This window comes from Talpa occidentalis, unplaced genomic scaffold (assembly GCF_014898055.3).
Source record: "Talpa occidentalis isolate TD23 unplaced genomic scaffold, MPIMG_talOcc4v2.1 talOcc4.14, whole genome shotgun sequence".
Lineage (NCBI taxonomy): Eukaryota > Metazoa > Chordata > Mammalia > Eulipotyphla > Talpidae > Talpa > Talpa occidentalis.
The window spans coordinates 86,542,255-86,555,621 of NW_023601433.1; the positions used below are offsets into that span (position 1 = coordinate 86,542,255).

The 13,367-nt window shown below is 53.5% G+C and overlaps 1 protein-coding gene across 1 annotated transcript; it reads right to left on the reverse strand.

Moving 5' to 3' along the window:
- Window positions 1–2,358: 2,358 nt before the first annotated feature.
- Window positions 2,359–13,163, reverse strand: MORN3 (MORN repeat containing 3). Its single transcript, XM_037511227.2, has 5 exons — window positions 12,818–13,163; window positions 8,843–9,000; window positions 7,267–7,426; window positions 3,311–3,495; window positions 2,359–3,067 (listed from the first exon to the last, which is right to left on the reverse strand). Exons 1-5 carry the CDS (start codon window positions 12,960–12,962, stop codon window positions 2,990–2,992), a joined length of 726 nt encoding a protein of 241 aa, XP_037367124.1. The 5' UTR covers window positions 12,963–13,163; the 3' UTR covers window positions 2,359–2,989.
- Between the last annotated feature and the right edge of the window lie 204 nt (window positions 13,164–13,367).

Below are 13,367 nucleotides of genomic sequence, written 5' to 3' on the forward strand. Positions count from 1 at the left end.
CTTTATCTCTGGAATCTTTTTTTTTTTTTCTTTTTTTAAAAAAAGATTTATTTATTTACGAATACAGGAACTGGGGTACAGGCCAGAGGTGTGGGAGGTGAGAGGATTCACCACAGACAGTGGGAAACAGAACAGGCTGATTGACTGAAATAAGCTGCTGAGAGGAGCAGCGGGGAGACAGGAGAGGTCTGCTGCGCTGTGTGGGTCGCGCCATCAGGGAGGCCCTAGAATCCTTTTTTTTTTTTTTTTAAAGATTTTTTTTTTGTTTTTATACAAGAACCGGTGTACAGGCCAGAAGCGCAGGAGGGTGAGAGGATTCACCAGAGACAGAGTAGGGAACAGAACAGGCAGACTGATAAAATACACTGCTGAGGGGAGCAGTGGGCGAGGCAGGAGAGGTCTGCTTTGCCATGTGGGACCCTCGCCGGCCAGCCGGGATTGAACCCGCGTTGCAGAGGCTGGGGACAGCTTCACAGTGGGGCGTTCAACCACCTGCACCACCAGGGAGGCCCCCTGGAATCTTTTTTTATTTTTTTTAAGATTTATTTATTTATTTATTTATGCAAAGGACTGGGTACAGTCAGAAGCGCGGGAGGGTGAGAGAATTCACCAGAGCCAGAGCGGGGAGCAGAGCAGGCAGAAGGACTGAAGTACACTGCTGAGGGGAGCAGCAGGCGGCAGGAGAGGTCTACGCGCCATGTGGGACCCTCCTCCGGTGGCCGGGGAGCAGCCGGGGATTGAGCCGGCGCTGCAGAGGCTGCGGGCAGCTTTGGAACCCAGCGCTCAACCGCTGCGCCACCAGGGGAGGCCCTGGAATCTTTTTTTAAACAAGCACTCCAGGTACATGCAAACCCAGGCAACTAAGGGAACACAAGTTAACAATACAATCTCTTGAATTTCAGTTTTATTTATATTTTGAATACATAATATATTCACACAGTTCCAAATACAACAGAAACGGTACTTAGTTGCCCCTCCCCCATCCCAGGTCCTCCTTATCCCCAGAGACAAGCACTGTTGCCAGTTTATTGTGTTCCCACCTTGAGAAATGTTGAACATAAACAAGCACACACCCGCAGCTTTTGCAGGAAAATTGTCCCCTAAACAGCTGCTTCCGGGCCTTAAGGGCAGATAGGCCTACGTAGAGGTACAAGCGCCTGGTGACTTGTGAGCCTCGCTGAGCTGAACCCCAATTTCCTGCTCTAAACTGGCATTAGTTACAGCAGGACAGCTTGCAAGGTGGGGGGGGGGGGGGCGCTGTCAGCCCGGGGCCCTGCTGTGCATGCTTGCGTCACAGCGCAGGCAGGCTAGACTTCTGGCGTCATTGGTACGACAGGATCACATCTTGGGGTCAGGCCATCTGGCTAAGGGTTTAGCGGGGTGGGGGGAACCGCAACAGCAACAGTGAGCGCTTGTGGAATCCCTTGTGCCAGACCTTTGCTGGGACCTTGCAGGTGTCACTATTTCAGGGGCACCTGCCCTCAACACTGCTGACTTGGGGTGAATTGTCGCAGATGTTGGGTCTCCCCAGTCTTGACCCACTGCACGATAGTAGCCTCCGCCCTCCTTAGCCAGTTGTGACAACCAGAAAAGTCTCCAGGAGTTGCCTAATGCCCCCGAGCTAGAAAGGGTGGACCCACGCTTTCTTTTGCCTGCACAGTACCCCTGGTGGAAGTACCGTTGCTGTCCCATGTTACAGGTGAGGAAAACCAGGGAACAGAGAGGTCGAGTGACATCCCCGAGAACAGACAGCTACCAAATCGCCCCCAGGATTCACACCCAGCAGTCTGACAGCAGAGCTCCAGCGTCTACCATTATCAAAGAGGTACTTCTACCTGCGAGGTACTTCTACCTCGCAGGAATGTTGTCTACATCAGATAGAGCCAAGGCCCTTCCCCAGTCCGGCTCACAATTTAACCTCAACACATGGTGTCCGCCATTACATCTGATCGCAAATCCGCAACCCCTGCCTCCATGAGAGCTCCCAAATTCATCTTACAGATGGGGAAACTGAGGTCATCTGCTCAGTCAGGGGTTCTTCCCTCTTCCCCCATTGCACACTAGAATCACCCTGGGATCTTTCTGAAGGCGCAGGCCTCACTTCGCCCAGATGAGGATCTGGGTGTGGGTCCCAGGTGTTCTTGGTTTTTAAAGCTCCCTCAGGATTCAGGGGTTGAGAACCTGGGTTGGGTTGAGTAGCCAGGTCAGGTTTTGACACCCAGTCCAGGTGGCCGGTGTGTAGACGAGGCGCCCCCTCTGGCATACCCCTTTCTCTCCAAGGTCAGTTCACCCAGTCCATGGGCATTCCTTCCATCTTCTCTGCTTGAAATCCCTCCGGATCCCCCACCCCCTCCCCCGGATCTGGCCCCACAGGCCCAGGCGAATGCCACCGGGTTCTCCTTTATTCTCACACACTTGGAGTGGAGTCCTAGAATGATGGCGGTAACGAGGTCCCCAAGGCCATGGTGGGGAAAGCCACTGAAACCATATTGGCAAATGGGCCAGTACTGGAGGGTGATGTGCCCTCGGAGGGCACTGAGGGTGTGCCCGGAGTCGCTGCCACCACCAGCTGCTCTCGCGGGAGCCACACTGGTCTGAGCGGTTGGGTGAGTCCCATGACTCCTGATGCTTTGGGGCTCTCTCTGCTAGGGCTAGGGGCGGTGCTATACCGATACTCTCCTGGAAGCCCACATATACCCACACTCAGGAGGGGTTGGGGCTGGACAGCTGTCAAGGGCATCCAGGAAAGAACGTGCCCCTGGCTCTGAGCCGGTGTTCCACCCATAAGCCCAGGTGCACATGGGCAGATTGGGCAGCTCTGGAACAAACTGGGAAGCGAGTTTTGAAAGGACGAGAGCCAAGTGGACCAGCTGCGTGCTCCAGGAGGCAAGACTCCCCCTCTGCTACTGCCCTTGGCCAAAGGACTCCAGGGCTAGGAGCTGCCTTGACCAAGTCAGAGGGTGGCCGTGTGCCCGCCCCTCACCTGGCATCAATCTCTTTCTTTCTCTGTCTTCTTAAACATGGCCATGGCTTCTTCCAGCACACCGTCAGGGTCCAGCAGTTTGACCTGTAGGGAAGCAGCCAGGTGTTGGGCTGGGGAGCATGGAAGACCCAGGCTGCCAGCATTAGGGGGTGCTGCAAGCCTCATGCAGTGCTGCCTGACTCTGGGGATCACCTGACTGAAAACAAAACCTTGTCTGTTCTCTGGCTGGGCTGGGCCCGAACAGGCTGGGTGTGGCTGGGGGTGGGGGGGTGCTGTTTTCTCTCCGTCTCTGGGTGTGGCTACCGAGCCCTGGTGAGGGCTGCTCACCTGAGGAATAGGGAACTGGGTGGGCTCAGGGGCCTCATCACGGCCAAAGTCAATCATGGTGCCACACTTGGCCACATCGTCCACCCAGAAGCCTTCAAAGAGCTGACCATGGTCCAGATGGAAGAAACGCCCCGACCCGTTCTTCATGCCTCTCTCCCAGGAGCCCTCGTAGCGGTTCCCATTCTCTGGAGGGAGACAGGGAGGTGTGGGTTTGGGGCACCGTGAACCAGCAAACAACCAGGCTGGCTCCTCCACCATGCTGCCGCCTGCACCTGCACCTGCACCATGTCACTCAGAAGCCAGAAGAAAACCAGCTTGGCTACAGTGAGCTGGGCCGGCTGGGTGGAAAAGGGTCTAGGACAACTGGGTGGCCAGGGACGTCCAGACTCAGACCAAGCTCACGCCTCCGCTGCTTCCCTGAACTTCGACAAGCAACTCTCAGCATCTTATTCTTCCTGCAAAAGATGTAGCTAATAAAACAATGGGCAGTGTTTCCAGCACTTATCTGACTGGTTCTAGCTCACTGACTCCTCACAGGAACCGTGCTCGCTACAAAGGGTGAGAGCCTCTACTGTCCAGCTGGCGCTGGAAAAGCTCAGGGGATCGGATGGACTCACTGAAGTTCACAGTCAGGAGGTGGAGAGGCGGGATTTGAAACCAGTTCACACCAGGAGCCCACACTTTCATCACCAATCAAGTCTATTTTTCATCTGAAGAAGGTGGTGTTATAAAAGTAATAATAAAGGTAACACAGCTCGGCTCTGACACTTCCGAGCCGTGTGAACTTGAGCAGGTCACGTCACCATTTTGGCTCACTTTCTCATTTGTAAAACGGGAATAACAGTTGTACTCACCTTGTAGAACTGTGAAGATTAAAAAAGTGGAGACAGGGGAAAGATTTAGAAGAGCACTAAATAAACCTGAGATCGGAGGCCAGGAAGCTTTTTCTGTAAATGGACACGGAATAAGTATGTTTGTTTTTGTGGGTCATGGGATGTCTGCCATGGCTACTCAGTGCTGCCTTTGGAGCAAGAAAGCAGCCAAGGACAGTATGTAAATGATAAACAAGTCTCTGTGCTAATAAAACTTATTTACAAAAACATGTTGGGTTGGATTTGGCCCAGGGGCCAGAGTTTGCTGATCCCTGCTATATCCAAGTATGAGCTGTTGTAGTAATGTCATTATTATTACAGTGTCAGGCATCCGCTAAGCACTTTACAAATACAAATCTTGTTTGATCTTCACAATAACCTTAGTTAAGTTTCATCTTTATCCTTATATTACAGATGAGAAAACTGAGGCCAAAGTTGAGGCAAAATGCTGAGCTCACAATAAGGGTTTGAGCCAGGATTTGAACTCAGGCAGGGTGGCTCCATAGTCCAGACCATAAGAAAAGATGCATCTCCAGGGCACCTCTCTGGTGGCACAAGGGGCTAAGTCTCAGTACTATGACACTATCAACAGCAATGCAGCATGAGTCCGATCTCCAGCCAAGGAGTTGACCTACATGGCACCGCAGACCTCTCCTGTTTTGCCTGCTGCACCTCTCAGCACTTTGTTTCAGTGGATCCACCTGTTCTGCTCCCCACTCTGTCTCTGGTGAGTCCTCTCACATACCCCACCCTGCACTTCTGGCCTGCACCCCAGCTCTCGTATGCATAAATAAACAAAAAAAATCTGAAAAAAAGATGCATCTCCAGTCCTCCTACTGTGGGGCACTGTAGTGCCTGGTGAAAAGTTGGAATCTTTAGTTTGCAGGAGACTGGGCTCTGGTGCATGCCCTCACCCAGAACACCTACTATGTACCAGGGAGTGGGGAAACAGTGGGGAACAAAACAGACACAGACCTGGTCCTGCTGCCACTCCCAATCCGGTGGGATAATGATATCAGCTTTGGGCCTCCCCGGTGGCGCAGCCAGTTGAACACAGTACTGTGAAGCTGTCCGCAGCCTCTGCAATGCGAGTTCAATTCCCAGCTGGCCAGGGAGATACCCACATGGCGCGGCAGACCTCTCCTGTCTCGCCCACTGTTCCCCTCAGCAGTGTCTTTGGTCCATCTGCCTGTTCTGCTCCCCTCTCTGTCTCTGGTGAATTATCTCACCCTCCCGCATCTCTGGCCTATACCCCAGTTCTTATATAAACAAATCTTTTAAAAAAATGATACCAGCTTTATAGAGAGCGTACTATGTGCCAGGCCCTGCTCTGAGCACTTACACAGACTGACTCCCTTTTCTAATCCTCAGTACTGCCTGATGAAGTGGGCAGGTGTCTGTTGTTCCTGGTTTACAGACGAGGAACGTGAGGCACAGAGAGGCAAAGTATCTCACCCAAGATGATCCACCTGTTTAAGTGTTTTTTTATAAAGATTTATTTATTTATGCATACAAGAACCGGTGTCCAGGCCAGAGGTGCAGGATGGTGAAAAGATTCACCAGAGATAGAGTGGGGAGAAGAACAGGCAGATTGAAAACACTGCAGTGGGCGAGACAGGAGAGGTCTGCTGCGCCATGTGGGTATCTCCCTGACAGGCTGGGGATCAAACTTGTGCTGCAGAGGCTATGAACAGCTTCATAGTGCTGTGCTTAACCCCTTGTACCACCAGGGAGGCCCCGCCTGGCATTAAGTGTTAAGAAGGAAAGGAAGCCGGTGCTGAGAATAATGGGGAAAAGTGCTTTAGGTGGAATGGACAGGGAAGGCCTCTGAGAAGCAGATAGTGCAGAGATTTTTATTCCAGGAAGAGAGACCAGCAGTTCAAGGGCCCTGAGGCAGAAATTGAGGGTGTAACTGAGAGAATGTTAGTATATACTGACTGAACCAAGTGAGTTCAGGGGAGAGGTGTTAAAGAGGCATTCAAGAGAGGTGGGAGCAAGGCTGGAGGGGATCCCCATCATGCTGGGCCTCATGGACCCCAGTAAGGGCTCTGAATTCGGTAAGGGCAACAGGGAGCTGTACAAAGGTTGAAAGCAGGGCAGCGGCAACATTCGCTTGTATAAAGTTCACTCTGATCGCTATGTAGAGAGGGGGTTAAAGCCTGACACTAGTGTGGACACCTCTTACTCTTCCCTGGGCCTGGGAAGCCTCTTCCCCAGCTCAGTGAAAATCCAGGTCTTTCAGATGGAGAATGACGCCTCTTTCGGGAGGCATTCCCTGACAAATCCAAATATCCCCTGCCCCTAACTCCTTTGTCATTTTCTCACACACCTTCCTGTTTTTTTTCTTTATTACTTTTATTGACAAGATTTATAGGAACAAATTGTATATTTAAAATCATAGGCCAATTCTTAGTTCTTACTTAGTTGCTTAGTCCATTCATCTGTAATATGTATAACTCTAAGGTCTTAACCTGTGAAAATAACTACTAACAGTCAACATTTGTATCTCATTTTTGTATTTGTTTTATGATGCAAAGATAGTTTATTTTAAGCACCCAACTGGTTTATCGAAGACCTAATTTTCTCATAAGCTGCAAGTTTTATTTTAAAATTCAGATTATTTAATAAACTCATTAGGACCACACCTTCCTGTTTTCAAGGTGAATTCCTTAGTACTTTTTTTGACCCCACAATTATCAGGCTGTGTGACTCGAGCCAGCAACTTAACCTCTCTGTGCCTCAGTTCATCTGTAAAATGGGGCTGGTAGCGGTGCCAACCTTAGATTGTTGGGAGGTGTTAGTGAGCTCAGTGTTGTCAAATTGCAGGCCGTGATTATTACGACGATAAGAAATCGCCCCAGTTGTGCATGTTTATTGTTAGGCTTCCATTGTAGAGCATAAGCTCTTCAAGGCCAGGGACCTGGGCCTCTCAGTCACCTTAAGCCACACAGGGGGCCCGGGGTGTGGTCCCTTGCGGGGCGGGGCTGGGAGGGATGTGGGTGTGGCCAGGGGCGGGGCTGGGGTTGGTGGGCGGGGTCAGCAGGCCTTGTGGGCGGGGCGGGGCGGGGCGGGGCGGGGACTCACTCTGACGCAACATGCCCGCCCCGTCTGGCTTGTCGTTCAGCCACTGGCCTTCGAAGATGTCCCCGTTGCTGTAGTACATGCGGCCCCATCCACTGCGCTGGTTGCCGCACCACTCACCCTCGTAATACTCCTTCGCCCCAAAAAACTGGACCCCATAACCCTGGAAACACAAAGGTGACTCTGTTCGTGGCGCCGCCAGCACGAAGGCAGCGCCCCCTGCTCCCCCCACCCGCCCGCACCCCTGGGCTCCGTCCTCCTCCCGCCGCGGGCTGCGGCTGAGCGCTCCGGGTCCCGCCCTCCAGCCCCCCGCGCCCGCCTTCGGGCAGCCCCTCGCGTCTCCTCGCAGGCCCCTTCCCCCTCCCATTCCCGCCTTGCGTTCTCCACACAAGCTAAATCGCCATCTTGATTGCTGCGTCTCCCCAACTCTGATTTGACCCCATTAAAAACTGCAGATATCTGTGAGAATCCTATCAAAACTATAGGGTAGAAAAATGGTAGAAACATCACATTTAGCACCATAGAGAATCATCCAACTCTCCCCGCACCCCCGAAGGTCATACCTGGGAGGTTGGGTTAAGCTGCCCAAGTCTACCCACCCCCATCCAGATCCCCCACCTAGCCTTCAAGGCCCCCCCTACCCCTCTTCTCACCCCCCCCCTTGCTATTTGTCATCTCCTTCCCTTTGCGACTTCTGTTTCCTTTGCTAAGTCCCCTTCTTTTTCCCCACTGGGTAACTCCTTGGATATTTTGGTATCGCCTCCTACAGGAAGCCTGCCTTGAATTCTCAATGACCTTCCTCTTGAAAACCTCTAACCTAACACTCTATCATATGTGTTGTTTATTCTGGGATCTATCTCCCCCCACCCACTAGCTAGTAAACAATTTGAGGGCAGAAATCATAAAACCCTGGACTCTTACATGTTAGGGGTACAACCCACCCAAGGCACTTCATCACTCTGAGCTTGTTTCTCATCAGTAAAATGAGGATGAGAATGATGGTGTTGTTGAGTGGCAGTACTACCTTATTATGTCTCCATGGCCGATGGCGAGACTTCATTCAAGTTTGTTAGAGAAACCTGAAGGAACGTGACCCCAGCTTGGGCATTTATGGGTTAAGGACGTGCCTCTGGCTTCCTCCGATCCCTCGGGGCCTTCCTTTCTGGTCTTGTGGCCAAGGAAGGGCAAGATGACCTGTGCTTTCTTGCTCCCTTTTTTCCTACTCCCCCTCACCCAGGTCCAACAGAAAGGTTCTCAGAAAAGGGAGAGCCAGGGAAAAGAAGGCCAGGAAATGAGCGGGGATGAGGAGGGAGGAGACTGCCCCACACTGCCTGGCTGGCTTCTGGTAGCCACGGGGCTCCTTGGGCGCCTCCCTGCGCCCTCTCCTCTGGCTTCCTGTTTCCTGGCTTTTGTTCTGAGAAGGCTTTAGATTCCCCACCCCTTCCTTCTCCCACCCACACAGCAACCCTGTAACTACTCCCCTCCCAGACCTCCTCCCCTTTCTCCCAGGCCTGACTTTTGCACCCCACACATGAAAGCATGGGAGGCCTGCTTTCAGCCTGGCTTACTCATCACTCACCGATTTCTTATCGCCTTTCCACCAGCCTGAGTACACTCTCACGTACTTTCCTGTCTCCGGGTCTGGAACGCTGAGGGTGCCATAGCCATCTCGTTTCCCAAACTTCCAGTCTCCCTCATAGATGACTCCTTTCTTCTTCCAGATTTGTGTTCCTTTTCCTGGAACATAGATGGGCCAACACTTCAGATGTGGGGCTGGGGGTGGTGGTGGCAGGCACCATGTCTGCCTAAGCCTCAGGGACCCTTAGATTTAGTGATTCTGAAGGGCAAGGACAGTGGATGTATGCTTCGCCTCTAGACCCCGAAGAGAGCCCGAAGAGAGTTCTAGCCCTACAAACAGCAATTCTCAAGCCCTCTGCCCTGAAGCTGGAGTGATACAGCAAACCCTGAGTAGAAACCTTTTCAGTGTTTCAGCCTCTTTTCTTTTTTTTTTTTTTAAAGATTTATTTATTTATTTATACAAGCACTGGGTACAGTCAGAAGCGCGGGAGGATGAGAGAATTCACCAGAGCCAGAGTGGGGAACAGAACAGGCAGACTTGACGAAATACACTGCTGAGGGGAGTAGCAGGCAGCAGGAGAGGTCTGTCGTGCCATGTGGGACCCTCGCCGGCGGCCGGGGATCAAACTGGCGCTGCAGAGGCTGTGGGCAGCTTCACAGCCCAGCGCTCAACCGCTGCACCACCAGGGGAGGCCCCTCATTTCTTATTAATATGTCATGAATAACCTAGATCACTATGCAAAGGCCCTGTTTCAACTGTTTGTCCCTTGGCCTGGAACAGTCTTTCACAGATATTCATTCACCCCCTACCTCCTGCATGTCTTTGCTCAAATCCCATTTTCTCAGTGAGGCTACCCTGACCAGCCCATATAAAACTGCAAGACTGGGACCTCCCTGATGGCACGGGGGTTAAAGACACAGGCTATCAAGCTAGGCCAGCCACTGCAACATGAGTTCAATCCCCGACCAGGGCTGACCCACATGGCAGAGCAGACCTCTGCTGTCTTGTCTGCTGCTCCCCTCAGCAGTGTATTTCAGTCAGTCCACCTGTTCTGCTCCCCACTCTGTCTCCGGTGAATCCTCTCACCTCCCACAACTCTGGCCTGTACCCCAGTTCTTGTATGTATAAATAAATAAATCTTAAAAAAAACCCACAAAACTGCAAGCCTCTCCCACCCTCTTATTTATATGACTCATCTAACAGAACAGATAATTCACTTCCTTATCATTTATCACCTACTGGCTGTCTCTTCCAGGAGAATGTGCACTGCATTGAGGGTATTGGCTTAAGTCTGTTTTGTCTGTTGAACTATTGCCAGCACTAAAGAACAGTGCTTGTCCTGTTGTTGGTGACCAATATTTATCCAACAGAGACATTTGTTAAGCAAAGGGATGAATGAAATATTTGTGGAGTATTCCTTTGGGCCATTTCATATCTTGATTCTCTGTAGCTCAGGGGCAAAAAATCTGACAAGTAACATCTCAGACAAGTAACTTAACTCTGGAGCTCAATTTCTTCATCTATAAAATGGGGATTATCTTGTGAGATTGTGTGATCACTAAATTCATTTTTTTAAAGATTTATTAATTTTATACAAGAGCTGGGGTACAGGCCAGAGGTGCAGGAGGGTGAGAGGATTCACCAGAGACAGAGCAGGGAGAAGAACAGGCAGAAGGACTGAAAACACTGCTGAGGGGAGCTGGGGGAGGGACAGGAGAGGTCTGCTGCGCCATGTGGGACTGTCGCTGGCCGGCCGGGAATCGAACCCGCGCTGCAGAGTCTGCGGACAGCTTCACAGCGCTGCACTCAACCCGCTGCGCCCCCTGGGAGGCCCCACTAAATTCAATTTTATATGTAAACACTTAGAACAGTGCCTGCAAATAGGTTAGAGGATAGCAAGGCTTTTGCCCTTCAGGGAGGGCCCAGCGACACCGCCGTGGACTTGAAGCTGTTTCCACCTGTCACTCCGGAGCGCGAGGAGAGCCAGCCCTCCCGCTGGGGCCCCGCCCCCTGGCCAGCCCAGCCAATCGGTGCAGCCCACTCGCCCTGGCCCTGTGATTGGTTCACTGACGGGCATGTGACCGGCAGCGCCCAATGAGACTCAAGCCCGGTTCCGCGGCGGGAGCGGCCGGAGGGGCTGCGGGGCGGGGCCGCGAGAGCCGCCTGCGGGCGCCCGCGCGGGAGGAGCGCGGAGCAGCGCCGCGAGGTCGCGGGTGGGGGGCGAGGCCAGCTCCCGCGACATTCGACCTCAGCGCTCGCCGGCGGCCGCCCGAGCTGCCTCACAAGCCACGCGCCCGCGGCTTCGGGTGGGCGCGCGAGGAGCTGGGTGGGCGCCTGGCCAGAGCCGGCGCTCGTCTGACCCGGGACCCGGGCGCCCGCCGAGGGGCGACGCCGGAGCCGAGCCGGAGGGCCGCGGGCGGGAGTGAAGGCGGGAGTTGTCCCGGGTGGGCCGCGACTGTGCCTTCCCGTGTACTCACGTGGCTGCCGCGATGCAGGGGCTCGGGGAGGAAAGGGCCTTCCTATGAAGCTGTCCGCAGCCTCTGCAGCATGAGCTCGATCCCCGGGCAGGGAGATACCCATGTGGCGCGGCAGACCTCTCCTGTCTCTTCTGCTGCTCCCCTCAGCAGTGTACCTCGGCCAGTCTGCCCGTCCTGCTCCCCACTCTGTCTCTGGTGACTCCTCTCATCCCCCCACCTCTGGCCTGTACCCCAGCTCTAGTATGCATAAATAAATCTTAACAAAGAAAAAAAGAGAAATATCTCAGAATTTCTCTTATTGGTCCAGATGTGGCACAGGTCGGAGGGGCCTATTATTAGAAGGTGAAGGGTGTGGGAGGCCTCCCTGGGGGTGCAAGCGGTTAAGTCTCAGTGCTTTGAAGTTACCGCCAGATACTGCAGCATGAGTTCGATCCCCAGCCAGGGAGCTGACCCCCATGGCGCAGCAGACCTCTCCTGTCTTGCCTGCTGCTCCCCTCAGCAATGTATTTCAGTAGATCAGCTTGTTCTGCTCCCCACTCTGTCTCTGGTCAGTCCCCTCACCCCCTGCACCTCTGGCCTGTACCCCAGTTCCTGTATGCACAAATAAATAAATAAATCTTTAAAAAAAAAATAGGTTTCTGGCCTCCCCGGTGGCGCAGCGGTTGAGCGCTGGGTTGCGAAGCTGCCCGCGGCCTCTGCGGTGCCGGTTCGATCCCTGGCTGCTCCCGGCCACTGGAGGAGGGTCCCACATGGTGTGCAGGCCTCTCCTGCCGCCCGCTGCTCCCCTCAGCAGTGTACTTCGTCCTTCTGCCTGCTCTGCTCCCCGCTCTGGCTCTGGTGAATTCTCTCACCCTCCCGTGCTTCTGACTGTACCAGTGCATGTATAAACAAACAAACAAACAATAAATAAAGCATGCTTATAAAAAAAAAAAAAAAAAAAAAAAAAAATAGGTTTCTTTTAAAAAAAAAAAGCACAGACTCTGGAACTGCAAGCTCCGGAAGCCACACCACAGGGTTTTTGGAATAAAAAAAAATGTTTTTCTGGGTTTAGTTGGTAGCACAAAGATTCCCCTGACCCGCTGCTGGTTAGACCAGAGCTCAGCCCAGTTAAATCTGAGCCCAGCGACTTCTGGGGTAGGGGGCCTCCCCCCCACATTCCCTCCCTGCCCACATCAGCCTTCGGGATATCAGGGTCCTCTGAAGACCAGAATCCCAATGACAAGTTGGTTCTGGGGCTGCCGCGTCCTCAGCCGGCCGTGGCGAGGACAGGCAGGGGCTGAGCTTGGGCGCCCAGAGCTGGGCCGCGTCGGGTCTCTCAGGACCACTCTGGCCTGAGACCTGTCTCAGCTGGCGTCCGGGCTGAGTTTTGTTCCAGAGCCCAGTGTAGGGGGTCCCTGGCTGGCCCCCCTTGGGGACACGGCTTTGTCCCCAGCGAGCTCTGTGCAATGCACCGCTTCCTCGGTCCGGACCCCAGCAGCCCGCGCCGAGGGCCCCTCACCGTGCTTCAGGTTGTCCTTCCACTCGCCCACGTAGCAGTCGCCGTTGGTGGCGTACACCTGGTGCCTCAGTCCGCTCTTCTGGGCCTTGCGGTCCCACTCCTTCCACCAGGGCTGCGCCTTCTGCGGGTGCTTGGAGAGAGGCATGCTGGCTGCTCCTGCGGAGCCACAGGCGGGGGCGCAGGGGCATTGGGCTCAGTGGGCACGTAATGCCTAGATCCCGGGGCATCCCCCGGAACCCCTGTCTGAGCTCAGGTGGGGTGAGTCATGTGTTCTCAGTCCCCAGGAGGGTGAGCAGCCCTGGTGATATCCTTTGTGCTGGACTGGCCCTCGGCTTCCCTCCCTGGCTTTTCCAGAGGTCTCAGCAGACAGGCTCTGATGGCACAATTGCTTGGAAACCCTGGGAGACAGCAGGGAGGTTTGTGATGGCATCAGGAGAAAGTGACCCTGGGGTGGGGGGCGAGGGCCACACACTTAAAACCCAGCGTGACAAGCAGCGGGAATGCTGACTTCATTTTTTAATTTTTATTTTTAAAAAATTTTTCTTACTTT

What these genes read in the sequence shown, in the direction of transcription:
- MORN3 (XM_037511227.2), bottom strand. Translation starts at nt 12,962, where the DNA reads ATGCCTCTCTCCAAGCACCCGCAGAAGGCGCAGCCCTGGTGGAAGGAG. An exon ending in GGCGGGCATGTTGCGTCAGA is followed by an intron (nt 3,496 to 7,266) that starts GTGAGTCCCCGC and finishes GTCTCCCTCCAG; the next exon opens with AGAATGGGAACCGCTACGAG. An exon ending in CCCAGTTCCCTATTCCTCAG is followed by an intron (nt 3,068 to 3,310) that starts GTGAGCAGCCCT and finishes GCTTCCCTACAG; the next exon opens with GTCAAACTGCTGGACCCTGA.